General features: G+C 40.3%; 1 protein-coding gene across 10 annotated transcripts in view; it reads left to right on the forward strand.

The window, feature by feature from the left end:
• Positions 1 to 21,763, forward strand: part of CNOT10 (CCR4-NOT transcription complex subunit 10) — a 77,370-nt gene extending 55,607 nt beyond the window's left edge. For 4 of the 10 annotated variants that reach the window (XM_032784145.2, XM_032784139.2, XM_032784141.2 and 1 more), the window contains 6 exons: positions 8,304 to 8,417; positions 10,551 to 10,681; positions 11,425 to 11,460; positions 11,565 to 11,692; positions 14,494 to 14,569; positions 17,677 to 18,698. In XM_032784145.2, coding sequence (XP_032640036.1) covers positions 8,304 to 8,417; positions 10,551 to 10,681; positions 11,425 to 11,460; positions 11,565 to 11,692; positions 14,494 to 14,569; positions 17,677 to 17,864 — 673 coding nt within the window. In that variant the 3' untranslated portion in view covers positions 17,865 to 18,698. Of the gene's footprint in view, positions 1 to 8,303; positions 8,418 to 10,550; positions 10,682 to 11,424; positions 11,461 to 11,564; positions 11,693 to 14,493; positions 14,570 to 14,670; positions 15,230 to 17,676; positions 18,699 to 19,827 lie in introns of those variants that run through there. The other 6 variants (XM_075062486.1, XM_075062487.1, XM_032784144.2 and 3 more) reach the window with 6 other exon arrangements.
• The last annotated feature ends 6,030 nt before the right edge of the window (positions 21,764 to 27,793 follow it).

Raw genomic sequence — 27,793 nt, forward strand, 5'->3', positions numbered from 1 at the left:
TACACAATGGGATGGTTTCTTCCTGCAGCCTCAATAAGGATTCTTTAAAATACAGCCAGGTCTCCTGGATTCCTTTCCCCCTCATGTTGTTTTCCCAGAGGATCCTGCCCATCAGTTCCCTGAGGGAGTCAGTCTGCTTTTATGAAGTCCAGAGTCTGTATTCTGCTGCTTTCCTTTTTTCCCCTGTGTCAGGATCCTGAACTCTACCATCTCATGGTCACTGCCTCCAAGGGTCCCATCCTCTTTTGCTTCCCCTACTAACTCTTCTGTTTGTGAGCAGCAGGTCAAGAAGAGCTCTGCCCCTAGTTGGTTCCTCCAGCACTTGGACCAGGAAATTGTCCCCTACACTTTCCAAAAACTTCCTGGATTGTCTGTGCACCGCTGTATTGCTCTCCCAGCAGATATCAGGGTGATTAAAGTCTCCCATGAGAACCAGGGCCTGCGATCTAGTAACTTTTTTTTTTCTTGACTGTTAAGCCATTTTATTTTATACACAAAATAGCATGGCAAAGATTTTGTAAATTTAGTGTGCCCGGTTATCCAAATTAGGCAGAGAATTATGTCCAGAAGTCTCCTTGTGGCATCTCATCTTCTTGAAGTGTTTAGTCCAACTTGATGAAGCCGATGTCCTTGGCGGACTGGCGGAAGCACTGCCGGCACATGTTGAGCCCGTACTTGCGGATCAGACCGTGGCGGTTCGAGCACACGCAGCACGAGCGGGAGCCCTGGTGAAATTCCTGGGGTGGCTCCAGTAGAGCTGCTGGTGACCCTGCCGGAAGAAAGCCTCGTCCACCTCATCCCCCTGGTCTGGTGGTCTGAGCAGTCATATTGCTCTCTTACATATAATGCAACTCCCCTACCTTTTCTGCCCTGCCTGTCCTTCCTGAACAGTTTATATCCATCCATGACAGTACTCCAGTCATGTGAGTTATCCCACCAAGTCTCTGTTATTCCAGTCACGTCACATAGTTCCTTGACTGTGCCAGGACTTCCAGTTCTCCCTGCTTGTTTCCCATGCTTCTTGCATTTGTGTATAGGCACTTCAGATAACTCACTGATTGTCCCGCTTTTTCGGTCCCAGACAAGAGTCCTCCCCTCTTGCACTCTCCTGCTCATGCTTCCTCCTGGTATCCAATTTTCTCACTTCAGGGCTTTGGTCTCCTTCCCCTTGTGAACCTAGTTTAAAGCCCTCCTCACTAGGTTAGCCTGCCTGCTTGCGAAGATGCTCTTCCCTCTCTTCATTAGGTGGAGCCCATCTCTGCCTAGCACTCCTCCTTGGAACACCATCCCTTGGTCGAAGAATCCAAAGCCTTCTTTCCAACACCACCTGCGTATCCATTCGTTGACTTCCATAATTCAACGATCCCTACCCAGGCCTTTTCCCTGCATGGGGAGGATGGACGAGAACACCACTTGCGCCTCAAACTCCTTTATCCTTCTTCCGAGAGCCACGTAGTCTGCAGTGATCCGCTCAGGGTCATTCTTGGCAGTATCATTGGTGCCCACATGGAGAAGCAGGAAGGGGTAGCAATTCGAGGACTTGTGACGGAGAGACTTCCGAGACTCCTCATTGTGAATCCTAGCTCCTGGCAAGCAGCAGACCTCTCGGTTTTCTCAGTTAGGGCAGCAGATAGATGAGTCAGTCCTCCTGAGGAGGGAGTCCCCAACCACCACCACCCTCCTCCACCTCCTCCTCTTGGGAGTGGTGGTTGTAGAACCCCCATCCCTAGGACAGTGCATCTCATGCATTCCAATCGGTGGAGTCTCCTGCTGCTGCCTTCTCTCAGATGTATCATCTAGTCCATTCTCCACATTAGTACCTGTGGAAAGAACATGAAAACGGTTGCTCACCTGTATCTCCATTGCTCATACATGGACGCTCCTCTTTCTTCTTCTGGCGGTCACATGCTGCCAAATTTCTTCACCATCCCTCTCTCCCTTCTGCACAGCCTGCTCCGATTCTTCAGGACATTGTGCCCGTAAAAGCATATCCTGACATCTGTCCAGGAAATCTTCTTTTTCTCTTATGCAACGCAGGGTTGATACTTGTTGTTGCTCCTGAGCTCGAACCGTCTCTTCCAATATGGAGACCAGCTTGCACTTTGTACATGCAGTCACTTCAGTCCTGTGGAAGAAAGACAAACATGGCACAACCTGTGCAGGTTACAACAGCTGAACGCTCACCTTCCATAATTTCTTCCTTATAAGAGCTTCCTCAGCTGTTGCAGCAACTCACAGAAGTCTTCCTTAAGACTACTTGGCCCACAGTCTAGGTGCTCTTTCTACAGACCCATTCTGTCTCTGAGATATCCAGATAGGGTAACAAGTCACTTGGAACCATGTAATTTTTTCCCAGAAGGATCAACACCTGCTAACATTGTAAGTAGTTTCCAGCAGATGCTGCCAGCCTGTTACAGCTCTTATGATTACAAACCTTGCCATGTTAGTCAAGTTTTAGGGATTTTTTTAAAATGGGGTAATGAATGCAGTACTTGGGTTTCTCTTCTCTGTCCAGGACATGTTTATGAACAGGAATTTATATAAAAACAAAAGATATCTGCTTTAACTGTATTTTTATTTTCTGTCAAAGCCTACAGTAATTTCTTTCTTAAGTTATGAGGTGTATACTGTCTTCTAGGCTAACCCCCGGTTAACCTGTTGTCATAATATCAAGCTTAACATTTGCTTTGCTCCAGGTATGTGCAGAAAATCTAGCTTTAGTCAATTAAAGAACATTTTTGTTGGAGTGAGTGAGGAGTCATTGCTGATATTTTGATTGGTTTTTAAACAGAAGAGTATAATACTTGAGATGGAAGATATTGGGTTAAAATATAAACAAATTGTATGGCTCTTTTTTCTGTTGTGTAAAATATGACTACTATATGTCAAAATTATTACATGGTGTCATGTTGTGAGAAAATGAATGTATGTAATCCTTTCTTTCACAATCAGCCATTGTTATCTATTGATGTAACGTGACAGCATGTCAGGAAAAACTTGTCAGTACAAGAATTATTTTACTGCTTCTGGTAAGGAACATCATATCAAAAAAGGAAAAGAGAAGAAAAGCATTAATTTAGTTCTTGTCATATTTGCTTTGACTGATAGTTAAAACCCTGGGAATTGGTATCCTTAGGGCCTGAGTCAACATAAACTATTTCTGGGCTTTTGCATGTGGCTGTGTAAAACGCAGTTCTGTACAGAATCAAATGTTAACTAACTGCCTTCAGTTTTGCTGGAAGAGGAGCTGTTAAAAGAAAAACTAAAAAGATTAAAACTCTTACCTTGTTGGTCAGTTAAAATTAATAGAAAATTCCAAGAGCCAGCAAAGATTCTCTCTAAGGGAAAAAAAGTTGCATATTCTTTAGATTTACCATGATGTCAGCTAGTTGGACTAGAAAACTTCATCTTTCCTAATACTTGAATGTGCTTTTAAATAGCTTTGAATGTTTTGTACATAACTGCTTATATCATCATAGTTTTAAAACAAACAAAAAAAAATCTTGTCATTTTAGAGGGGTTTGTGGGGATACTTAGGATTAATATGTAATTTACCATACATGCTGAACTTGGTAGCTGTCTTAAACTTTTACATTCCAGTTAATTTGCAATTGCACAAAGTGTGCGCACGCACGCGCGCGCACACACACGCTTTCAAATTCTGGATTTTCTATGAGTTCTTCTGTTGTAATAGTTAGTTCAGCCTCCTAGCTTCTGCATACTTTGACTAGGAAGTCACTCCCTTTACCTTTCTGCTGCCCAGTAGAATTCCATACAATGTTTTAATATGCTAGAACAACCCAATTCTGTTAGGCTCCACTGAACCTGATGTATCCTCTCTGGGCCACAGATTACATTTGAAAGTGTTGTAAAAACTGATATAGGAATCCAGAGAATTGTTGGTGCCTCTTTTAATGGACAAACATACTTTATTTACCTAGTCTTCCTCTTTTTAGGCCTAATGCAGCTAAAAATCTCTTATTTTACTAATCTTCTATATTGATAATCATTAAATCATGGTCTCAAATCATAGTGAATTTTCTGCTTTAGGAAACCCCTTCAGAAGTTTTATTGCTCCTCTGATGGCTGGCTGTGGACATGTGTGATGCTAAAAGTGCTACAGATTGGGAGGGAAAACAACGTAGCTACAGGAGCATGAATAAAGGGAAGGAACTATTACAAGTAGGAGCTCAATTACTGAACAAAGCACTATAAGATATACTGTAGAGAATAATCCTCTGTTGTCTTTTCTCTCTCTAATTTTGACTTATAGTGTTACAATACTATTTCTACTGTCTCTGTCCGCTGTGGTATTGTAGAAAGTTTCAGCTCCTGTTTCAAAGAGTTCGTAGATTAATAGAGTTTAAGGCCAGAAGGGACCATTTTTTATTGTATAGTCTGATCTCCTACATAACACAATTCATAGAAAAACATCAGACCTTAATTTAAAAATCTCCAGTAATAGTCTACCACAAGCCTAGGTAAATTGTTTCACTGGTTAATTACCATCACTGTTTAAAAAATTTGCATCTAATTTCTAGCCTGAATTTGTCTATTTTCAGCTTCCAGCCATTGAATCTTGTTATATTTTGTCTGCTAGATTGAAGAGCCCTCTTATCAAATTTCTGTTCCTTATGTAAACTGTGATCAAGTCACTCCTTAACTTTCTCTTTTGTTAAGCTAAATAGATTGAGCTGAAGTATCTGGCACTGGCCACTGTTGGAAGATAGGATTCTGGTCTAGATGGACCATTGGGCTGATCCAGTATGGCCATTTTTATGTTTTTATGAGCTCTTTGTCTGTTAAGGCTTATTCTCCAATCCTTAAATCTTTCTCATGGCTCTTCTCTGCAGTTTATCTATGTCCTTCTTGAAGTGTGACCACCAGAACTGGACACACTATCATTGTAGCAGTTGCACCAGGGCTAGATACAGAGGTATTATAATCTCTTTACTTCTGCTCAGTACTCCCCTGTTCATATGACCAAGAGTTGCATTAGCCCTTCTGGCCACTGCATTGCACTAGGAGCTCGTGTTCAGCTGATTTATCCACTGTGACCCTCAAGTCTCTGTTAGGCTTAGTCTATACTAGAAGATTCAGTTGATTTAACTGCATTGGTCAAGAGTATGAAAAATCCACACCACTGAGTGGTGGTGGTAAATCAATAGTCTCCAACATGGTGCCCGCCAGGGCATCTGTCTGCACCCGTGTACTGATTTTCGGCAGCATTTCAGCGGCAATCCCTCTTGATGATGCTGCTTCTCGGCAGCGACGCCTCTTAACATTGCCACTTCTCGGTGGCATTTCGGCTGATGCTTGTCCGCTGGCCATGGTCCTTGGTGGCTCGTCGTCCAGCGCCCGCCTGACGAAAAAGGTGGTGGACCGCTGTGTTAAATCAACCTAAGTCCCTGTGTAGACAAAGTCTAACAGAGACTTGTTCTATCAACCTAGCCACCGTCTCTCGAGGAGGTAGATTACCTACAGTAACGAGAGTACTGAACCGGTCAGCATAGGTAGTGTCTATGCTGAAGAGAGACAGTAGCGCAGCTGTACTACTGTAGCATTTAAATGTGGAAAACCTTAGAATCACTGCTTTCCAGAACACAGTCTCCCATCGTGCAAGCAGGGCCTGCATTCTTTGTGGCCTTGCATTTGGCCATATTGAAATATGCCTAGAGTAAAGATAGGCAGTGTTGTGTTTAATTTCAGCTTGCAGATTTTTCTCCATATTATTCCGGAAATTCCATTGTTTAATATATCTTTAAAGAGTTGCACTGTATGTCATTGTAGCTCTCCCCTTCAATCAGTTTTGAATGACTGGATTTATTCTGGTTAGCCTTTTTACATGGATTAAGCTAATTTCAGTATCTGGTTTAGGTTCAGTAAACTGAGTCTATGAGGGCTGACATATCTTATTGTCAAGTCCTGCACAACAGGTTGTTTGACATAATCTGGCAGTTTAAAAAAAAATATTTTTCCAATGCAAACAAAACTTTAGGGAACAGAGAAGCAGACTAATGCTGGGACTTTCCAGTGCTTAAAGGCAACCTGTGGAGTTTTCTCAGAATCTTCATGGGGGGGAGGAGAAACTAGTTTTTTTCCCTTGTGATGCAATTCTTCCACTCTGATTAACTGTCAGATCTGTTGACTGTTTGGTTTAACAGGTCTGACAATGAATCAGAGTGTGAGAGGAACAATACTGCAAGCAAGAAAATTTGATGTAAACATCTTGCTCTTCTCTAGCTGGCTGTTGCTGTGCAGTGTCTCTTTCCTAAAATACTAATTAATATGAGGGTTTCCAGGCCAGTAGCATTTCCAGTGGAAGGTAATTTGTGATGGCAAATAAGTGTCTATTTAAAAATTAAAAAAAAAATGGAACATATAAAAAGATGTGGAGGGGAAAGAGCAAATTTTGGCCTGGGATAGATGTAAGTAACAACTCTGTCAGTACAGGCTTGTCCTTTTCATACAGATTAGTTTTATCAGCTAAATACCTTTACCATTCTCCTTGTTAAAAGTAGTGCTCCCCTGAGATAGAATTCAATACAAGAGAGAGTCCTATTTCTTTTATTTATTGGCAACCTAATATTTTAGGGAGCTGAGGTGGAAGCCTTCCTCCCTTTCTTGAAAGCTTTTGTGCGGCTTCAGATTATCATGCTCATAGGTCACACGAAAAGAGGAATAGAGGGTGGGGAAAATAGTGGAGAAGTTTCTTATAGTGCTTGTGTATAATTAAAGAGCAGGCCTCCTGGGAAACAGGAATAAAGACATAACTTACTGCTGGACCAAAAGTAGGTTTGACAGTTGCCAGAAAATTGTTGCTGTAATAGCCTACCTCCTGACAGGAGAATCAAATGCACTCTTCTGTCAACTCCCAACATGAGACCTGTCTGAGGATCCATCCTTCCTCCCTGCAGAAGGATAGATTCTGTTCTTGCAGCAGGGAGTTCCAAGGCAAGGAAGGTGAAGGCTCAAGGCCCTGAAGACAACGCGAGCCTACACTGAACTACATTTTAGGAAGTGGAAAATATTCCAAAGTGCTGTGTTTGAGGGGTGGAGAAGGGAAAAAAATGACCAAGCTATAAAAGATTGACCTAATGCTGACATCCTGATGTGGGACTATTGTTTTGAAGATGTGGAATGTGTGGTTCAGATTTTGTTACAAGAATTTCAGGAAATCTTGTGCTTTAGAGATGCATGAAACTGTACAAGTAACATCTAAAAGACTGAAGTTAAATATCTGTGGTATTTTTATCTCATAGAACCTTCTGATATAGCACTACAATTATGTATTGAAATCAGTGTTTTCAGTTTTAAAATAGTGGAATCAGTGTAGAAAATGTCAGACTGTTACTTTTAATACTTTAAGATTTTATGATCACATTCATACAGTACAAATACTAGAAAGTATCAATATGGTCAACCCGAGTAGTTGTTAACAATTTTCGAATAAAAGCCTTATTACAATAAATCTGTGTTGCAAGGAGATTACATATCAAGTTACATGATGCAGAAATCTGCAAACTTGCAGTATCACTTTATTGCTTCATAAAATGGGAACATAACTGAAATTCAAGGCTAAAAGAATTCAGAACACAAGTAATAAAATCAAAGTATAACTTGTTTGGATTTTCTGAATATTATAAAGGTGTTGATAAAGTGAGAATTTAGAACTTTATTTTGCTGGTCAAATTTTATTTCATCCAGTGACTACTTGTAGACAAAATATTTGAGCCTAAATGTGCAGAGCATTTTAACATGTTTCCTGTTGCAGGTTCCTGGATTATAGTACAGTTGCTTTGGAGAAAATGGTATAACTCATCTTTTAAAAGCTCATGTTTTCTGGAGATTACAATAGGACTTTCCATAGACTGCTAAATGTTCATGTACTGTTGCTATATAGGAATCCTGAATTTATACATGGTTATTCCAGCCATTCTGCCTCTTCACAGATTTGAAGTTTGGCACCCAAATCACTGTTGACAGCCAACAGGCCCTCTTGGACTGCTTAAAACTATGAAAACCAATCTCTTGCACGATGTTACAGATTACGTTTGTTGTAATGTGTGCCATGGAGAAGTCAGATCTGAAACGGTGTGATCTGAAAAAAGGATTACGGCCTCCTTATATGTATATCAAATAATCAGGTATCCCAACAGCTTAGCTGTTTTGTGCCAAAATCCTCTTAAAAGGACCTAGCATGTCTTTATGAGAATTTTCTATATGTATTTATTAATACAAGAATTGGACAGTTACATTTGGATTTGAAACTACAACATTTTCCTTTTCTTTTCCTCCTCCAGGTGTTCAATACTTGCCTGCAGTGCTTATGTTGCTCTGGCTTTGGGTGATAACCTTATGGCTTTGAATCATGCAGATAAACTTCTTCAGCAGCCAAAGCTGTCAGGATCTCTTAAGTAAGTCTGGACTGACCATTCTTTTGCCCCTGGTATCTGGAAGAATCTGAGTTGAAGTGCCAACATTTTTAACTTGTTGCCAGTTCTGCCTTTAAGTCTAAGAACGCAAATATTAGATCTGACCCCTGTTCCCCTTGAAGTCTGTGGCAAAATACTCACTGACAAGCAGGAATGGGGCCTAATGTTTTGTATGTGAAATCTGTATAATTGGAGTGGTCAGATTCTGTAACTACTTTTTGGTGCTGCTTGTTAATCCTGAAGAGGCAGTTTGGTCCAGTGACTAGAGCACCAAAGTGGATGTTTTATGCCTAGGTTCTATTCCTGGCTCTTCCATTGACTGACTGACTTTGTGAGACAGAGCTTCAGTGTCTCTGTTTGCAAAATGAGGATAACAATGCTTACTATTTCTATAACATTTATTGAGCCCTGCAGGTAAAAAGTGCTGTGGAAGTGCTAGTTACTTATTTGTATATGTATTTAATGTTTAAACTGCTGTGAATGAGCAATAATAACTGCTCTCCACAAAGACTGCTACTTTCTGGGTATTCAATGTGTGCAAATTAGCTTCAAAGGGGCTTTTAACTTCCAAAAGATAAGCAAGATACTTTGAACGAAATTCAACTGCATTTACAGAATAGATTGCACTTGTGTAATATTCCTGTTGGACTTGGTCATGTTATTGTCATACAATTCTGAAGGCTTTTTGTTTTAAAAAAACAAACAAATGATCTTGAACCCTATCCTCTACTCCTTGGCTATCAGTGGTATTTCATGTTGGGTTTCACAAATTTGTTGCCATACATACATATGATGGAATGAGTTAATCCAGTCATGCTTATAGTACTTTTCTGGCAATATAAATGCTAAACTCACCCATGTCAAGAAATTAACTGATCTTAATTTTGTTTTTGTTACATCATTGTAGCTTTTGTACAGTCCTTTTATGACCCAAATTATTATTAAATTTAGAAGTCCACTACAAACTGCTTTGTAATGGGTATGCTACTATTTGTGCCGCAAATGGAGAAATAACAGATCAGAGTAATGTTTGGAAGCAAAAGAGCCAGTTACATTCCTTGCCTTGCAAAATTAACTGTTCTCTGTGGTAATTGTGCTTGTTTTCTTCATGTTACTGAATGGGGTAATTTACACGGAGGAATTTACATGGAGGGAGCTGGCAGTCTGTTGTGGTGACTGTCTTTTCAGATTATGTGCTTCAGATTAAAATGCTTCAGTTCATGGATAGTTTCTATTATAATTGCTTTGCCTTTTAATACAGACTGTCAAATTCCTTGTGCGTGCTAATCATTAACTCAAAACAAAGCAACTTTGCTGTAATTTGAAATGGATTCTATATTGTCACATGTCTTATGTATATAAAATGTGTGTTCAACTTTTGTTTTAAAATTAATATTTGCTTGTTAATGTGCATATTGTGGTCACTTCTGATATGCAATCTTAATTAGAACATTTTAATTTAAAAAAATGCAGATTACTTGTGCTAAGCTAAAAATGGAAAACATCATAAACATCTCTGTGTTCTTAATTGTATTGCAGTAGCTTCCAGAAGCACTAGTTGGGAATGGGTGTCCCATTATGCTAGGTGCTGTACATGCCTGTAGGACAGCGCAAGAATTGACAGCTTATATTCCCTCTTTGGAGTATAAATTTATGCTTGCAGTTTTGTTTGTTTTTAGTAACCGACTCTAGTAGCAGGTTGGTGGTTTTTCTTCTGAATGTGAAATCACTTAGCCATTGTCTCTATTCCTGTTTGGCAGATGGAGAAACTAATACCAACCTCCCAAGGATGTTGTGAGAATTAAATGTGTTTTGAATAGCAATCTGAATGTATAAAGTGCTACAGAAGTGCTATTTATTATTAAATAGAGAATAGCCCTGATCCTGCAAACTCTTGTGCACGACTGATTTCACTGGGACTACTTACATGCACAAGTGTTTGCCATTTTAGACTCCAATGTTACAAAAAATCAAATGACTGTCACTTACAAAAGTGTGTCTGTAATATTTTCAATACAGCTAACTGTCACTCAGGTAAAGAAATACATTCCAGTTTCTCTTCTGAAACAGTAATGTGGTAAAGTGGAATTTGTATCTGAATGTTTGCTGTTGTAGGTTTCTTGGCCATTTGTATGCAGCAGAGGCTCTCATCTCTCTAGACAGAATCTCTGATGCCATTACTCACTTGAACCCTGAGAACGTCACTGATGTTTACCTGGGGATCTCTTCAAACGAGCAGGATCAAGGTTAATGAGTCTACACTTGATTAGAACCGGTCATGCTTTCAGCTGCCTTCCTTCTGTAACTTGCAACATATATAAATTTGCAGTATTTTTTGTGAGACGGATGGTCTGTTCTTTAGTTTTTGGTTTACCTTGTGTGTATTTTGAACTAAATTACAAATACACACAACTAATGTATTGCTGATCAGTTTGTCTAAACATCATTTGTTGGAAATTTGTTATTAAATATGTAATTACACTTAATGCTTGGGCCTCTCACCTACTAACACTTCACCCTTTTTCACCCTCTGTGCATTTTTTCAGAATTTAAATGACATTTATGTACACTGTGGTGATATGAGAGGGGAGATGGTTAAATCTGTATCTTAAATCTTCCAACACTTTTGGTGAGTGGGGTGGGGAATGTAATAAGAGCTACTTTTAGATCCCATCAATACAGTTCAGCCTTCAGTAGCAGTTCTGATTTGAATGGCACATTTGCAGTTTAAACTTTATTGCCCATCATTATACTGTAGATCTAAAAGATGTTTTTAGATAAGCAAACCCCTTTAAATGAAAACTGAAAGCTTTCTAAATGGTCCACAATAATCCACAATGGTCTAACAAGCTGATAGATTTTCTGGTTTACCATAGTCAGTCCATGAAGGGAAAGTCCAGCTTGAATCTGCTGTCATAAAACGATAGGGTTTTCTTTTGAAAGCCTTAAGAAGGCTCACAGAACATTCTGGCTTTTCTTGTCTCTACAGGGTCAGACAAAGGAGAAAATGAGGTGATGGAATCTTGTAAGTAATAGCTCCAGAATCCAGAAGTAATGCAGGCATTTGTCTTGCCACGGTGTGGAATGAAATCAAAAGTGTGAAATAATTTTGATTATTTTTTCTTTCAGCTGGCAAGCAGACACCCCAGTGTTATCCCAGTTCAGTCACTTCTGCACGAACAATGATGTTGTTTAACCTTGGCAGTGCTTACTGCTTGCGAAGTGAATATGATAAAGCTCGCAAGTGTCTCCACCAGGTGAAAAAACAAACCTCAAGACAGCTTTATGTACTGTTCTCTTATATAGGAGCCATCTTTGTCATTATGCTGGAAATATTTATGTTCATACTTTAAAAAGAAACTTCAAAATAACTTCAGGAAGGGAAATTTTTTTTAAGAAAACATTATAGCCTTTCCTCCCCCCCTTCATCTTTCCCCGTTATCCTTCCTAGGATTCTCAAACTTGCTCAGTTAAAGCTTGTTATATTTTTCAACCAGAAGATAACCCTAAAAAAATGTTTGTGTTAATCATGTCTTTATGTATTCACCTGATTTCAAAGCTGTTTGTCTGCTTAGGTGAATTTCTCTTGGGTGTTCTATCTAAATGCATGTTGATACGATGGTCTGGAACGATTTTAAATGAGCGGTTCTGGATTAGTTCTAATGAAATTGTTCTCAATTATGTTAACCATCACGCTAACACCCCTTTTAGCTTCATTGTTTTAAAAAAACATTGGGGTGGCTAAAGGGTAGCCAAAAGCATCAAACTCTCTAAAGCAGTCAGTTAAGCCTGTAATTTTAGGCTTTTTCTTCACGTTTGCCTTAAAATTGTTTGTGGGTGGGTTTAAAATTAATCTGACACTTAATTGTTCCCAAAACCGGTGATAGTTATTGCCCTTAAATGTAGAACTTTTGTGGTGCTTTGGATCCAAACACTGGACTGCTAAAACTTGATTTTAGTTTACTTTTAAGACTGTAAAGCAGTTCAACTGCCTTCGTGGGAAGTTAGGATGCTTTATAGCTGCTCTCTGTCACATCAAAATCTAAAGACAAACATCCCATTTCTGCTGCCTGAATGCAAGAATTTCACTTGCGGAGTACTTACAAAAAATGTGCAAATACTTGTACTGAAAGGTTAGGGGTTTCCTGAGGTTGAGGGAGTTAATTATCCTTGGAGTTCAGTTTCCTACAGTTTTTCTAGATTTTACTCCCTCTTCCTTTCTTCCTTCGGTTTAGCAGCTCTCCTCTGTAAAACTAAAAAGGGTTCTCTGCAGAATAACTTAGGCTGTCATAATTTAATCACTGTCCAAAACAGGATACTACTCTGAAGCTGAAGAAATTGAAGTTGAAGCTATTCAAAGCTGTTCATTTCCTTCCTTTCAATAGAGCAGATCCATGTCACTGGGTGCTACATGTTAACTACCACCATGTGTGAAAGAGAGGACACACGGAATTACTTCACTGTGCATATTTAAGCAGGCTGTCTTCAACACTGAGTGAAGCCAACTAGAAAAACAATGGGCAGGGACACCATTGGATTTTATATCTTGCAGAGAGAAATAGGGCAAATCAAATGGTGAAATAGCACCTTTGCTACCAAGTTACTCAAGTTGCTGTTTAGTCTTTTAACTGTACTGCTTGGGCTAGAGCTTTTTATACAGAATCATTTTGTCCCGTGTTTAGTTTTCACAAATATGGTCCCATACTTTTCAAGAATGTGTGTGTGTTGTGGGGGGGGTATTAAACCAAATGCACTTTTACAGGTTCAGTTAATATAATTGAAGTGTTCTCCCTTTTTAGTGAAGTAATAGCTGTATTTTGGGCTGAACAAACTGTGAGGCTGAGGGGTTTACAGCAAATAAACTTAGAGGCTCCTGAGTCTACCAGTTGGTGATTAGTGAGAAACATCTTTGTTGTTGTTTTGGAAATATTTAATTGTTCACACTTAAAAATGAAATTCAAAGTAACTTCAGGAAGGGAAATTATTTTTTTAAAATCATAGCGTTTCCTCCCCCATCATCATTCCTTTTTATCATTCTTTTCATCCTTATTTCCTTTCCTCATAGCTTAGCAAGTTTGTTTGAATAGCTGCAATATATTTGTTTACACGTTTCAAAGTTGACTAGGAGAAGGGCTGTTTTCTTCCAGTGTAAACAAGACGAACACAAATACAACAATGATGCTTGCTCAGCTGTAGAGGGAAGGAAGTTGAGGTTGAAGGATGAAGAGGAGGGAAATTAGTCAAATATTTAATAACATTTTCCCTTTCAGAGGCTTGACAGCCCTTGCTGTTTTTCTTTGCATGTCAATTGAGAATTTTTCTGTTTTGACTGAAAGGAATGACACTGTGCTTGAGCTTTGAGTATAGGAGCCAGTCAGAGCACAGCTATCAGAGTAACTGATGGGAGAGCTGCATATTTTGAGAAATAATTGTATTGTGATCATGAAATCCTTGTAGGCTGCCTCTGTCAGCTGATCTGAGTGTGGGGAATCAAATACTATATGATTATTGAGAAATAAACATCTGTACAAATCATTGGCAGCCAAGCTGAGCACAGGGAACTAAGTAACTGTATGGTATTCCTGCACTCTGATTGGCTGAGACAATGACATTTCACTGTGTTCTCAAACTGCTGCAGGTTGGGAATAGAGAGGTCCCTAGCTGGTGCACATTTGAATAAGTTCATTAGCTTCATAACAGAGGATCTGGTCATGTGACTGTAGGGAGATTTTGAATGAATCGCTCATCTGGGAAATCACGCCTCCAAGAAAAAACAAACAAAACCTTCAGATTGGCTCTAGAATGACTCATTTATTTGTCATGTATGTATGTAAAAAGCAGATGGTGCCTCAGAGTAGAGGTGTGAAATATTCTTAAAAGGCAGATCATCTGTCATCCTCTCTGCATACGTGGACCTGATGGCAGGTATTTATATTTGAAAAATAGTACCTTGGTTTGTTTGTTTGCCCTGCCTTATCCTATCCTGCCAGCTGGTATTTTCCTTCTTGTTGAATTATCTGTTGTGTTGTAACCTTTTTCTATCTCATTTTGGGATAAGGCTGCTTCACTGATCCATCCTAAAGAAATTCCCCCCGAGGCCATTCTACTGGCTGTGTATCTTGAACTACAGAATGGTAAGTAATTTTGGCATCTTTTCTAAACAATTTTAACCCCTTTTATGTTGATTGGTGCTCCCTGTGCCTCTCATGTTGCTTGTGTTTAATTATTATTTTAGACCTTACTGCAAACTTTACCAAGGAACCTTTGAAGTCAACGCAGTAGAATAAAGCAATTAGTAGCATCAGAAATATGCAGTCTGTTTAGATTTTTGAGTTCAGATGTTACAGCTCAGCAAGTTGTGCAATTAATTGTTCCCCACATTTCAAGTCCAAAGCTTTTTTTGTCCATGTTTTGTGTGTGTGTATGTACATGCTTCTACATGGCACCATTGGTTGCCATCTCTTTAAGTCACATATTACCACAAAAAAAACTTCAAAAACAGACTGAGAGTCTGCTGCATTGGAATTAACTTTAATTTAATTTGAAAGACTGGGAGTGGATGGGTCATTACACAAAGTATAACTATTTCCTCATGTTTATTTTTCCCCTTTACTGTTCCTCACACCTTGTCAGCTGTTGGAAATGGGCCATTTTGATTACCACTACAAAGTGTGTGGGTTTCCCCCCCCTTCTCTCCTGCTGGTAATAGCTGACCTTTAACTGATCACTCTCCTTATAGTGTGTATGGTAACACCCATTGTTTCATGTTCTCTGTGTGTGTGTGTGTGTATACACACACATATGTCTTCCTACTGTATTTTCCACTGCATGCATCTGATGAAGTGGGTTTTAGCCCACGAAAGCTTATGCTCACATAAATTTGTTAGTCCCTAAGATGCCACAAGTACTCCTGTGCTTTATATGTTTCCTTTGTGTAAAAATAAGTATTTATCAATTAAAGACTCTTAGCCTAAATTACACCACTGGTTGGCAGTGCCTTCTGTAGTGCAGACTTAAAAACAATGTCTAGCATAAACCTGTTCCTACACACTCATATCTTCCCAAAGCAGTCATCTTCTGGGCTGAAATTTTCCATGCATTGTCTCTTACAAAAGCAATTTGTCTTGGAAAGTATGACCAAAATCCTGTCAGTTAGTGAGGTATGGGAGATTGAATGATGAAAGTTTTATGCACTTTCTTGCACCTTTGTATAAAGAAGGACTAAAAGGTTTGTTGGTTTTTTGTTTTTAAAGGGACACCAATTTGAAACCTGTTAAGCTTCCAGAAATGAGCTAAATAGTGCTATGTCCTAGACCTACCCCTGAGACGTCCTCAGTGTAGTATTCTCCTTCATTGCTTGTCCATATGCACATTTGCATCATGCACTTGAGCCCAGAGTATTTAGTCGTCAGTACCTAGACCTCACATGTGTGCCCTGAGACTCCTTATGCTCCACGTTGAGGGCATGTGAGGGCAGAGCGCATTGCACTCCTCCATTCCTCTTAATCACATCTGGCTTCAGACTGAGCTCACTGCCTGTACAACTGCCAGCAGCTTCCTACCGCACAATTAATAATGTTGACTGTTTTTTAATAGTTTTACAGTATATTCTGGTTAGATAAGTTTTAGCTTAGTTTGACTTCTTGTCAAGACCCAGGACAGTCTCATCTGTGTCTCCTGGGTTTAAGTATTGCCCCACATGCAAAGGGCCTGTGCCCATAACCAATGGTCATGCAAACTGCCTTTACTGCCCCCTATCTAAACCACAGCCTTCAACAACACAGCAGATAGTGGTGGCACTAAGTGGGGAATTATCAGCCCTTCCTGTGCCAAGGGGCACACCCCCCAACACACATTGAATACAAGTTCCTCTTCAACGTGCCTCAGACTCCATCTGCCTCTACACTATACCTCTGCTGCAGCTTAGCCTCAAAAGTCAGTCTGCAGCAATCCAGCCCGATTCCTATCCAAAACATTGAATTCATAGGAGCAGTCTTAAATTCCACCAAGTCTGTGGTTTACATTCCTCAGGACCGATTCAACAACCAATTGTCCCTCATCTGTCAGTTGGAACAAAACCCAAATACCATAGCAAGGATCTGTCACATGTTCTAGTAGCCATGAATTCTTGTCACCTAAGGGGGGGGGGGGGGTGCCATATGAAATTACTCAAAGTGCAAGGCCTCTGGATGGAATGGGAAGCAAGGATGCACATCAGCCTCAGAGCTTATGCAAAACATTAAAGACTTTTCTCAGACTTATCAGAGGACAATTGCTATGGATAATGACTGACAATACAATTACCATGTTCTGCATCAAAAAAACAATGCAGAGCCAAGATGCTGTCAGGTTGTGGACCTGATGCATCTAACATTAGATTGTCCTATCAGCAATATACTTACCAGGTATTTAAAATACATTGGCAAGCAAACCGTGCAGGCACTTCTTCCAGAATCACTACTGGGAGATCAAGAGCTCTGTTCTCGGGTCACCTCCGATAGACTTGTTTGCCACATGGGGTCACAGGAAGTGTTGAATATTTTGTTTTAGAGGCGGCATCAGCCTGGGCTCCCTGGCAAATTCATTCCTGATTCCAGGGTCAGGGACCTTAATATAGGCCTATCCTCTGATATTGAGAGTGCTCTGCAAGGATCAACAGCAAGATTCATACAAGTTGATTGTGATAGCCCTGGCATAGCCGTGCCAATTTTGGTTCACAGACCTGCTATACCTGTCAACCTCCCAACCCACCTCTGCTCCCAGACCTCATGTCACAGAACAAGGCAGAGATCCTATTGCAGAACTGCAATCCTTCCTGGGTGCATGTTGTTGGTAGAATATGCCTGATGCTCTCCAGTGAGGAATATCCTTATGAACACCAGGAAGGGGTTTCCAAGAAAAACCTACCTGCCAGAATGGACAAGGTTTTCCCACTGGTGCTGTAGAAGGCTGATTGTTGCTCACAATTCTTTGATACCTCAGATCTTAGATTATTTGCCAGAACTAAAGAAAAATAATTTTGTCATTTGGAGTTCAGTCAGGATTCACTTTCAGCTCACCACCCCCACTGGAAAAACACACTATTTTCTCACGTGACTATGATGAAATGTTTAAACGGGCTGATTGACGTATTCCCACTGATCGAGTACCTCATTCCACCATGGGGCCTCAACTTGTTACTTCAATCCTTCATGAGCAGATCATTTGAACCATTTGCTACCTGTTCCTTTTTACATTTCAGCGAAGATGGCCATCACATCAGCAAGATGGGTAAGTGAGATCCAAGTACTGATGGCTGACCCTCCCTTCGCAATCTTCTATTCCATTAAGATATCTCAAGGACACATTCCAAGTTCCTGCCAAAAGTGGTTACTGAGTTCCACTTGCCAATATTCGTTTCCAAGCCTCTTGCCTCAAGAGCAGAAGTAACGCTACATTCCTTAAATGGCAGGAGGGTATTAGCCTTCTATCTGCATAGGACACAACCATTCTCATATTCTCCAAGGCTATTTGTCTGTTTTGCAAAAAGAATAAAGGGATCAGCCATATCAATACAGAGACCATCAAACTGAATCTCCAACTACATCAAGACCTGCTATGAAGTAGGCATGATAGAGCCACTTGGTTCCTTGAGCTCATTCAACTAGAGCTTAAGCATCATTATCAGCTTCACTGGAGAGATGTTACTCACATGCACATTCCGCACACCCTCCATCCGCTCAGCTTTGGCGTCCTTACCCTTCAGATTCTGCAGTTCAGAAGAAACAGAGGAGCACTGGTGCATGCTGCCCTTACATGTCCTTTATGTGGGGCACAGAGACTCTAAGAGTACTGCTCATGTCCACCTATAGTGCAATGTGTATATGGACAGCACATCTCAAAGGACTCCAGTTATTGTAAAATGAGTCACTTTTTCCCATTCCTGCAAATGTTATTTCCCCTGTTCGTGTGTGAAGGACCCACATGGAACAGGAATGAAGGCCCTCATTCTGAGCTGCTCTGCATGGACACAACCAAGCACCCACTTGAAACCCTGCTGAAGCCATCAGGACCTCCAGAGCAGAACCACCTGCAGGACTGGGGCATTAGTAACTGAACAGAAAGTGCTGTTGGTGCTCAATTTGTCACCACTCTAATCTGTTACAATCGTGTTACAAGTAAAAATAGTACATAAGTCTCACTCCTCTCTGAATATGTTTTAACCTGATATTTTGAAAATATACGTTGAAAAATCTTAAAAGAAAAACTAAGTATGAAATCTCATCTTGTTTTTTGTGATAATTTGTGTTGAGTGAGATTTATTTTTTACATAGAATTCCTAACAAAGACATCTTTTGAGGAAAAATAGATGCCACCAAAAAATTTTAAATAGTCTGAATAAAAGAGGTCCCTTCAATTAACCAGATTTTGCTTACCTGGTTTCTTTGACTGCACAGCTACTATGTTAATGACAGCTCTAGACAAGACCTGAAGTTTTTTTTATTTTCTTTTGTTTAGTTTTTTAAAGCAAACTTTGGGAAACCCTTCTGGCTTTACTAACTGAATTTACAAAGCAGAAGAGAACAATCCCATTTTCTTTTCCTTTTCAGGTCTCCTCCTCAAAGTGGTATAGATGTTCAGTGTGACTAGAGTTGTTTATAGAAACATCACTTCAGTTCAGAAATTCTCATTACTCTTTCCCCCTCTTTTCATGTTAAGGACTTGAGAGAGAACTCAAAACCCAATCTTTTCAGAATTCATTAAACAGAAAACAATTCAGGGTCATGTTGGTTTTTTTTTGTGTTTTTTTTAAGGCCATTTTTTCAATGAAACCTTTTGTTTTGAAAAATTTGGACTAGCTCTAAGCATGACTGATTTAAGCTGGAATCTTAGCTTTAATGTTTTCTGATGTGTATCCTTGATGTCTCATTTGTGTTTCCATTTCTTATGTACTATGTAGTCTGTGGGGATGATTGAGAGATCAGTGATGGCAAAAGAGTATAATTGTCTAAGAACCTTTGTTTTCAGATCTAATAGGGTTGTACAAAAGTCCAAGCTGGGTGTAGGAGCGAGGTGGCTCTGTCAAGTACTCTGCCAACTCTAAAGTCAGGTGTCTGTCCTGAAGGTGTAACTGTTAATAGCTAGGAACAGCAGCTAGAATTGAGTAGTATTGGTGCTTCAACTTTCTTTTGTTTGTGCATCTGTAGTAGGTGACATCCGCTTATCAGTATGTTGATCATTATGAAATAGCATATGCCAGCTGCAGCATAAGGTTTACCTGAGTTGCATGGGCAGGAGCTACCACTGGCAGGGGATTGTCTAGATGACTTTTCAAGTTTTTTTTTTTCTGTCTCCTGTGACTCAAGTTTGTCATGGGTAGAAGTGAATTAACTAGAAACTGTTTGTTCTGTAGGTAACACTCAGCTGGCACTGCAGATAATCAAAAGAAACCAGCTTCTCCCTTCAGTGAAAACACACACTGATATGCGAAAGAAGCCAATATTTCAGCCAGTCCACCCTATCCAGCCTATTCAGATGCCAGCTTTCACCACTGTTCAAAGGAAGTGAAGTCTTGCTATAACCTGACAGGCCCTATGGAGGAGGGCTTGTGAGTTTGTATATTTTTCAACTCTCTGTCAGCCATCTGAATACCAGGCATATTGGAATGGGCTGGCTTGTGTACATTTTTAATTAAAAATTCAATGAAAAAATCATGTCTGAAGAAATTTATAAAAGATTTGTTGGGGAACATTTCTATTTTAATGACAAACACGCATAGATTTAGGATATGCTGTTAATCATTTGAACTCTCACTGGTTGCGGTAGTCATTAGTTTTGATTCTGCGTTTTTTCATACAGAGCAGTTTGTTTGCACCCACTCTCACTTCCATTAATTTTCAGTACAGACAGTGCAGCTGCCTCTTTTTGTTAAAGGAGAGCCTCTGAACAAGCGCTCTACTTTTCATGCTTCTCATGGAACAGGGATAAACCTTCATCATCAGATCTGTACAAAAAGTAAGAGTCCTCTGCCAACCTCTCTCTTCGGATAATCCTGAGACCAGAAGAGACTATTGTGATCATCTAGCCTGGCCTGTGCTAACCAGGAGGTCATAGAAACAATAGTATTGTAGCTACTATATCGGTGACAACTTTTCTCTGCTGTTTTTGCTGAGACCCTTACTGGATTCTCTACCTGAAGACAGCTACTATCTGAAGGTTTCTGTTTTACAATAAGAGATTAAGTGTTTCCTCAGCTGTCTCCCATCTTAAAACTCTTGTACAACTGGGCATGTGGTTTTATTTCCTTAAATCTATTCTCTGTATAGGTTTTTTTTTATACTTTTCATGATGATAAATCAGGCTTAGAGTGGATTGATTATGGTACCTATCAGAGCATCAGAACTGTGAACTGCAGGAGCCTTGGGTTTCTTCTGTGTCTTCCCAGTAAATACAGCCCATCACTACTAAACTATATGGTGGGATGAATGGAAGATTGCGACTAAAACACCTCTTTACTTATGACTAGGAGAGCAGCCATGGGTTAGTTCATTGGGCTACCTAAGCTCCCTTGCACATACTATTTTGCTACACACAATGTTTCTAAAGCCTGCTTGTACACAGCAGTGTCTCTCCCAGGCTGACCCCAGTCTAGTCTGAGCTAACCTGCCAATTTCAGGATTGATTAGTTTGTTTTTCTCTTTAATATTTAAAGTTAGATCTGAATATTTTAAATAGTAAAAACCTATTAATAGTTATTAATACATTTCTGTAGATAAATGTCTGAGACACAACAAGCTACATTACACATACAAAGCAGAAACCCAGACTGGCTAAGTCTCTTACCTCCTCTCAGCAGAACTTTTACAGGAAGGGTGGACAAATGCTAACCAGGAGAATAGACAGGTGGTCAGACTAAGGGTTTGTCTACACTGGCACTTTAGAGCGCTGCAACTTTCTCGCTCATGGGGTGTGAAAAAACACCCTGAGTGCGGCAAGTTTCAGTGCGGTAAAGCACCAGGGTAGAGGGTGCACTAGTGCTGGGAGCTATGTCCCTTCTGGAGGTGTGTGTGTGGGGTTTTTTTGCTGAGCGAGCTCTCTCCCAGTGCTCTGTTGCCACTACACAAGCTACCTTAAAGCGCTGCCATTGCAGTGCTTCAGCACTGCCTGTGTAGACTAGCCCTAAACGTATACGAATAATCAGTATGAAAATGTCTGTGCTTCAATGCCTTGAGAGAGGGCTATAAATACATGGAAGAGGAAATGTTCTGAGTGGTTGGTAGGTACTCAATGCAAACTATGCACCTGAATTTCCTTCATAACACAGCCTCCCTGGATTCCTATTACTGCCATGTGTGGGCTGTGTGCTGCCTTCTCCAAGAATCTCTTTACTGTGTAGGAGAATGCATGCACCCATTCACAACGCAGGCATTCTAGTAAACAGTAAGTGTCCTTAAGGGGCTCTGGTTCCTCTCAATTATGCATAGGTGCCCTCCTCCCCTCTTTTATTTAAGAGCCAGTAAAACAGCCTGTAGAATTGGAATCTAAACCTCATTTTCCAGCTGTCCTTGTGGGTATAAGACCATCAGTGTACCAGACCGAGCAGCTTCAGTGCTAAATCAAAGAGCCAACGAGGCTGCAGTGCACTCTGTGTCCTTGAACTAACTTTTTTGGAGGGTCAAGTGCTTAGGGTGTGAACTCATTCTTGGATTAGTTAGGAGCAGGCTGCAAGTTTCACTTTCCAGGTGAGTGGCTGAGTTACTGTTTATGGGATCTGGCAGGTACATGTGGTACAAATACTCAAAGTGCTAAACCTTGCTTTTTACAAATACTCAAACCTGTAATTTTGCATTTTACTCTCTACAAACATTAGTGCTAATAAAACGCTGCACATAATGTGCAAAAGCATTGCTCTAAAAATAAAGTAGTCCAGGTTTTACAGCAATCACTCAACTCTGTCAACAAACCCCAAGCAGTCACTTTAAAAGCTGCTGTGAAGCCAGCATGACCTCATCAAAACTTAACAGGTGCTCAGCTTGACGAGCACAGTTAACTCTAAAAGGCCATAATCTAGCTGGGTCATTAGTTTCTCAGTACACCTGGAATTTACTAGCCTACATCCTTAACTACTACCCACTCCCATTCTAGTGACTAAGTTAATCAAGACATTAGCTTGCTTACATAGTAGTCACTGTGGCCAAGAATGTACCGGAATTCAAAAGGGATTGCATATCTCACCTCCATACCAACCACCTCCCTCTGGGTGTTTGCAATACTAATTGCAATACTAACATTTTGGAAGGGTTAGGATAGTCAGCATTACTTCTCCTTAGGATGAGGGGGATAGATCACCCACATTTGCTTACTGTGGATTCCTTACCTTTCTCTTACTGGCTCTTGTCAGACTGACATAGCCAGAAATTTGGTCTCAGGCAGTTTGGCCATTCCTGTGCAGTAATGAGCTATGGGTCAGTTCAGCTACATTTCTTCAGTACCCCTTGGAGTTGTCCATACCTATGCATTTGTTTTTAGCCACTGGAAAGTATGCTCCTGAGGGCTGGTCTACACTACGGGGTAAAATCGATTTTAGATACGCAATTTCAGCTACGTGAATAACGTAGCTGAAGTCGAATATCTAAAATCGATTTACTCACCCGTCCTCACAGCATGGGATCGATGTCCGCGGCTCGCCATGTCGATTCCGGAACTCCGTTGGGGTTGGTGGAGTTCCGGAATCGATTTAAGCACGCTCAGGGATCGATATATCCTGTCTAGATTAGACGCAATATATCGATCCCCGGGCAATCGATTTTAACATGCCGATACAGCGCATAGTCTAGACATGGCCTAAGAATGCAGCCTCTGAGGGGGGCAGGCCAGTGTTGTCAACATAGCAATGCAAATAAGCTCTGAGCACAGGAAAGTGTGTAAGAAATTACCTATGCAGTGGCCAGCATCCCCTGTAGGAGGAACAGTAGCAGGCTGCCTTGCTCCAGAGACTTGCCTGCTTGTTGCAAGTCCAATTTATACAGTGATGTGACCACCTGTGAACACAACAGTGCAAGTACTCGAGTGCATGAATGGTCATTGCTGCTTGTATTTAACTCCAGCAGTAGGAAAATGTTGGCAAACGAAAGTAACTTAGGGCAAACCAGCTAACAGCATTTACTGAAAGGGTGAAAGTGGGAAACTTTTAGGCTACAATACCAAGCCCTGGAGAAGTATTTTGATTAATACAGAAGCCTTCAAATGAAGTGATGGGCCAGGAATGTGGAACCCAGGAGCTGGTGCCAAAGTCACAACTCTGTTTTTGCTTAGTGGAGAGCTAATTAGCTTCTACGCCCTCTCACACTAGTGTTTGTTTGAAGTCGGAGCAGGCCAGGTAATAATTCAATATGACAACATGGAAAGATGCATTTGTGTTTCAGGATCAATTGTTTGGCAAGTATATTTCCCCCATCCTGTGTACTTTATTTCAGAATACTTTAGGCTGTGGTCTGAAGTTAAAGGTGACAGCTGATTATTTTTATAAAAGGGTTCAGTCACATCACCATACATTGACTGATTAAATACAAAAAGGTTTAAAGATGCTTTCTGTGTGGTCTCATCCTGAATAAAGGTTTTTCCCTCCCCCTCCTAGGAATGTAGAGTATTCACATGCAGAAATGCGAAATGTATTGTTTCAGCATTTTTCAGCTCAGCTAGAAGGCATGCAACATTACACTCACTGGTTTGAAAAAGCATGCAGTTCTTGGTCCCCAGATACCACATATCTAATCACACTTGAGCAGAACTATTCATCCTTAACTCTCCATCAAATAAGAGTGCTCTTCTAGCCTAAGGGAGGCTGAATGCTGATGTGGACTTGTAGTTTCACTTTATTTTCCTGCAGCACAAACACTATTTCAGAAACCATGGCTATATAGTTAAAAAAAAAAAAAAAAAACCTTAAGAACTAATGATCTGATCGCAGTTGTGAAATATTTACTAGGGCTGTCAATTAATCAGTTAGTTCAAAAAAAATCAAGATTACTGGCACTTTTAATCACACTGTTAAGAGAATACAAATTGAAATTTATTAAATATTTTGGATTTTTCTACATTTTAATATTGTGTTGTAATTGAAATTGATTATTCCTTTTACAGTGCAAATATTTGTAAAACAAATACTATTTTTCAATTCCCCTCATAAAAGTACTGTTATGCAATCTTTGTCCTGAAAGTGCAACTTACAAATGTAGATTTGTTATGTAACTGTACTAAAAAAAAAACGTAAAACTTCAGAGCCTACAAGTTCACTCAGTCCTACTTCTTGTTCAGCCAATTGCTCAAACAAGTTTGTTTAATTTACAGGAGATAATGTTGCCCTCTTCTTATTTACAATCTCACCAGAAAGTGAGAACAGGCATTTGCATGGCACTTTTGTAACCAGCATTGCAAAGTATGTATGTGCCAGATACATTTGTATGCCCTTCGTGCTTCAACCACCATTACAGAGGACATGCTTCCATGCTGATGGCACTTGTTTAAAAAAAAAAAAAAAAGTGTTAAATTTGCGACTGAACTCTTTAGGGGAGAATTATACGTCCCCTGCTCACTTTTACCTGCATTCTGCCATACATTTCATGTTATGGCAGTCTTGGCTGATGACCCAGCATGTATTGTTCATTTTAAGAACACTTTCACTGCAGATCTAACAAAATGCAAAGAAGGCACCAATGTGAGATGTCTAAAGATAGCTACAGCACTCGACTCAAGATTTAGGAATATGAAGTGCCTTCCAAAATCTGAGAGGGACAAGACTTTCAGAAATCTTAAAAGAGCAACACCTCGATGTGGAAACTACAGAACCCGAACCACTGAAAAAAGAAATCAACCTTTTGCTGGTGACATCTGACTCTGATAATGAAAATGAACGTGTCGGTCTGCACTGCTTTGGATGGCTTTCAAGCAGAACCCGTCAGCATGGACACGTTCTCTGGAATGGTGGTTGAAGCATGAAGGGACATATGACTCTTTAGTGCATCTGGCACATAAATATCTTAAGACCTCTGCTACAACAGGGCCATGAGAATGCCTGTTCTCCCTTTTCAGGTAGAAGTGAGCAGCATTATCTCCTGCAAATGTAAATAAACTTGTTTGTTTGAGCAATTGGCTGAACAAGAGGTAGAACTGAGTGGACTTGTAGGGTCGAAAGTTTTACATAGTTTTATTTTTGAATGCAGTTTTTTTGTACATAATCCTATAAATTCAACTTTCATGATAAAGAGATTCCACTAGAGTACTTAGTATTTTTCAATTTACCTAATACATTTCTTTTTACAGTGCAAACACTTGTAATTAAAAATAAAGTGAGCAGTCTACCCTTTGTATTGTGTTGTAATTGAGATCAATATATTTGAAAATGTAGAAAACATCCAGAGTATTTAAATAGTATTCATGATTAATCGTGATTTTTTTAATTGCTTGACAGCTCTAATATTTACACATATACATTTTATAATTTTTTCCTAGCCTTACCATAATCCTGACTGATCAGTCAGTTCCAGAAAGCTGAAGATGTCCTGTTCCTCCTTAAGTCACATGACATATCTCCTAAGACTAGAGAGGAGGGATATTGCTTGCTTCCCAACACCTACTTTCCCCTCATTATTTTAGTCTCTCTACCAAAGTGCTTCAAGAGGCAGGCAGACAAGGCGGCTGTTGAGTTGCCCGGTCCAGCTAAAGCTCGGAAAGAATTTGGAAGAGGATTTAATTTAACCAATGTAATCAATGGTTATATGTAAGATTCAGTAGCAAATGCTCCGGGATTCAAGACCAAGAAGGGGATGTGAGGATATCAGTCACACAGATCCTATAACCAACAAAGTTGTCACTCAGTAAGGGCTTGATCCTGTTCCCATTCAAGTCGGTGCAGGATTCAATCTTATCACTTCCATCACAGCAGTAAATACATGGACTAAAGAAAGGATGCAAGTCTTTTGCCTCATCCAGAGAGCTACTCTGAAATGATCGCACCTTTGCCCTCTGCTTGCAGACCTCTGCTGGCAAAGGGCCTCTGCTTGGGTTTTGGGGAACAGGCAATGGTTTCAAATCCATGTACTTCCAGTGCTATTATGGCACAGAGGGCTTCCAGCATTTCAGCTCCAGCGATGTCTGGTGTAGACAGAGCTACAGTTGGCCACCAGTGTTTTTACTGCCCAGTCACCTACCAGATCTCAGAGAAGTCAAAGCCACAAGGTCCTTAAAACTGCAGTGGCCATTGGCATTCTACTCTATACTAGTCCTTCCACAGTTGCGAACAGTGGTGGAACTAAACTGGTGGTAGCAGCAGAGGGAAGTTTTTGACAAAAGTGCCAAGAATAGACAAGACCTTAAAGCATTAACTAATATAGGGTCACTAACAGACTAGTCACTAAGAGCTTGAGGCTCACTTGCTGGTTAGTGCATCTCTGCCCACTAGCATCCACTTAAGTGCCTCAGCCCCTCACCATATCTAGTTTACTGCAAAACCAGTGGTCTGAGTCATTGTGGGTTGCAAGAGAGTTCAAGGAAAGGATTGCTGCGCTGAGGGGTCCAAGTCAAGAAAAGTCAACTTCAGAATATTTGAGGTAAGGTGGGAATTTTCAGAATTGTTCTTGAATTACTTCAGTACCAGTCCCACCTGAAAGCCAAAGGGGAAAAACAGAAAATATAACAATGCCTCTATATAAATCCACGATACACCCACTGTAACGCTCTGTACCTTGGGGAAAACACGCTACACCTCCCCATGTTCATCCTTATATTATGATTGTGTGGTATCCAATGCAAAGTTTGTCATGTCAGGTGTCTTCGGAAGGCTCATGATGTACTGAGCCTTGTTATTATAGTAATGTTATAGGTTGTAATTTCATGTATATAGTTATGAGGCTGAAAATGTGTCCTCATAGTTTAAAACAAATCCAGGCAAAAAAATCTCCAAGAGCAGAGAGGCAGTTCACACCTCATCAGGGCAGGTATGAGACAAACCCAGCCCAGCGTCACAGGAACAAAGGACACTGGCCTAGGCAGCAACAAAGGATCTTTGGACTCTTGAGTGAGTCACCCTCCTTTCTTTGGTCAGTTTGAGACTACGATGAGGTAATGCTCACCTGACTTGGGGGGAAGGGCAGGGGAGCCAAGAGGGAATAAAGAGCATGATAAAAGGGAGGGACATTTGTCACACTCTTCCTCTTTTCCACCTCCATCTACAGACCACACACCAAGTGACTCACACGCTGATTAAAGGGGAGAGCCTGGCTGAAGGACAACCAGCCAGTCTGTGGTGAGAAGCATCTAAGTTTGTAAGGGCACTGAAAGTGTTAAGATCAGCTTAAAATGAATTTTGCTTTTTTATTTGA

The sequence above is a fragment of the Chelonoidis abingdonii genome, chromosome 2 (assembly GCF_003597395.2).
Source record: "Chelonoidis abingdonii isolate Lonesome George chromosome 2, CheloAbing_2.0, whole genome shotgun sequence".
Classification (NCBI taxonomy): Eukaryota; Metazoa; Chordata; order Testudines; family Testudinidae; genus Chelonoidis; species Chelonoidis abingdonii.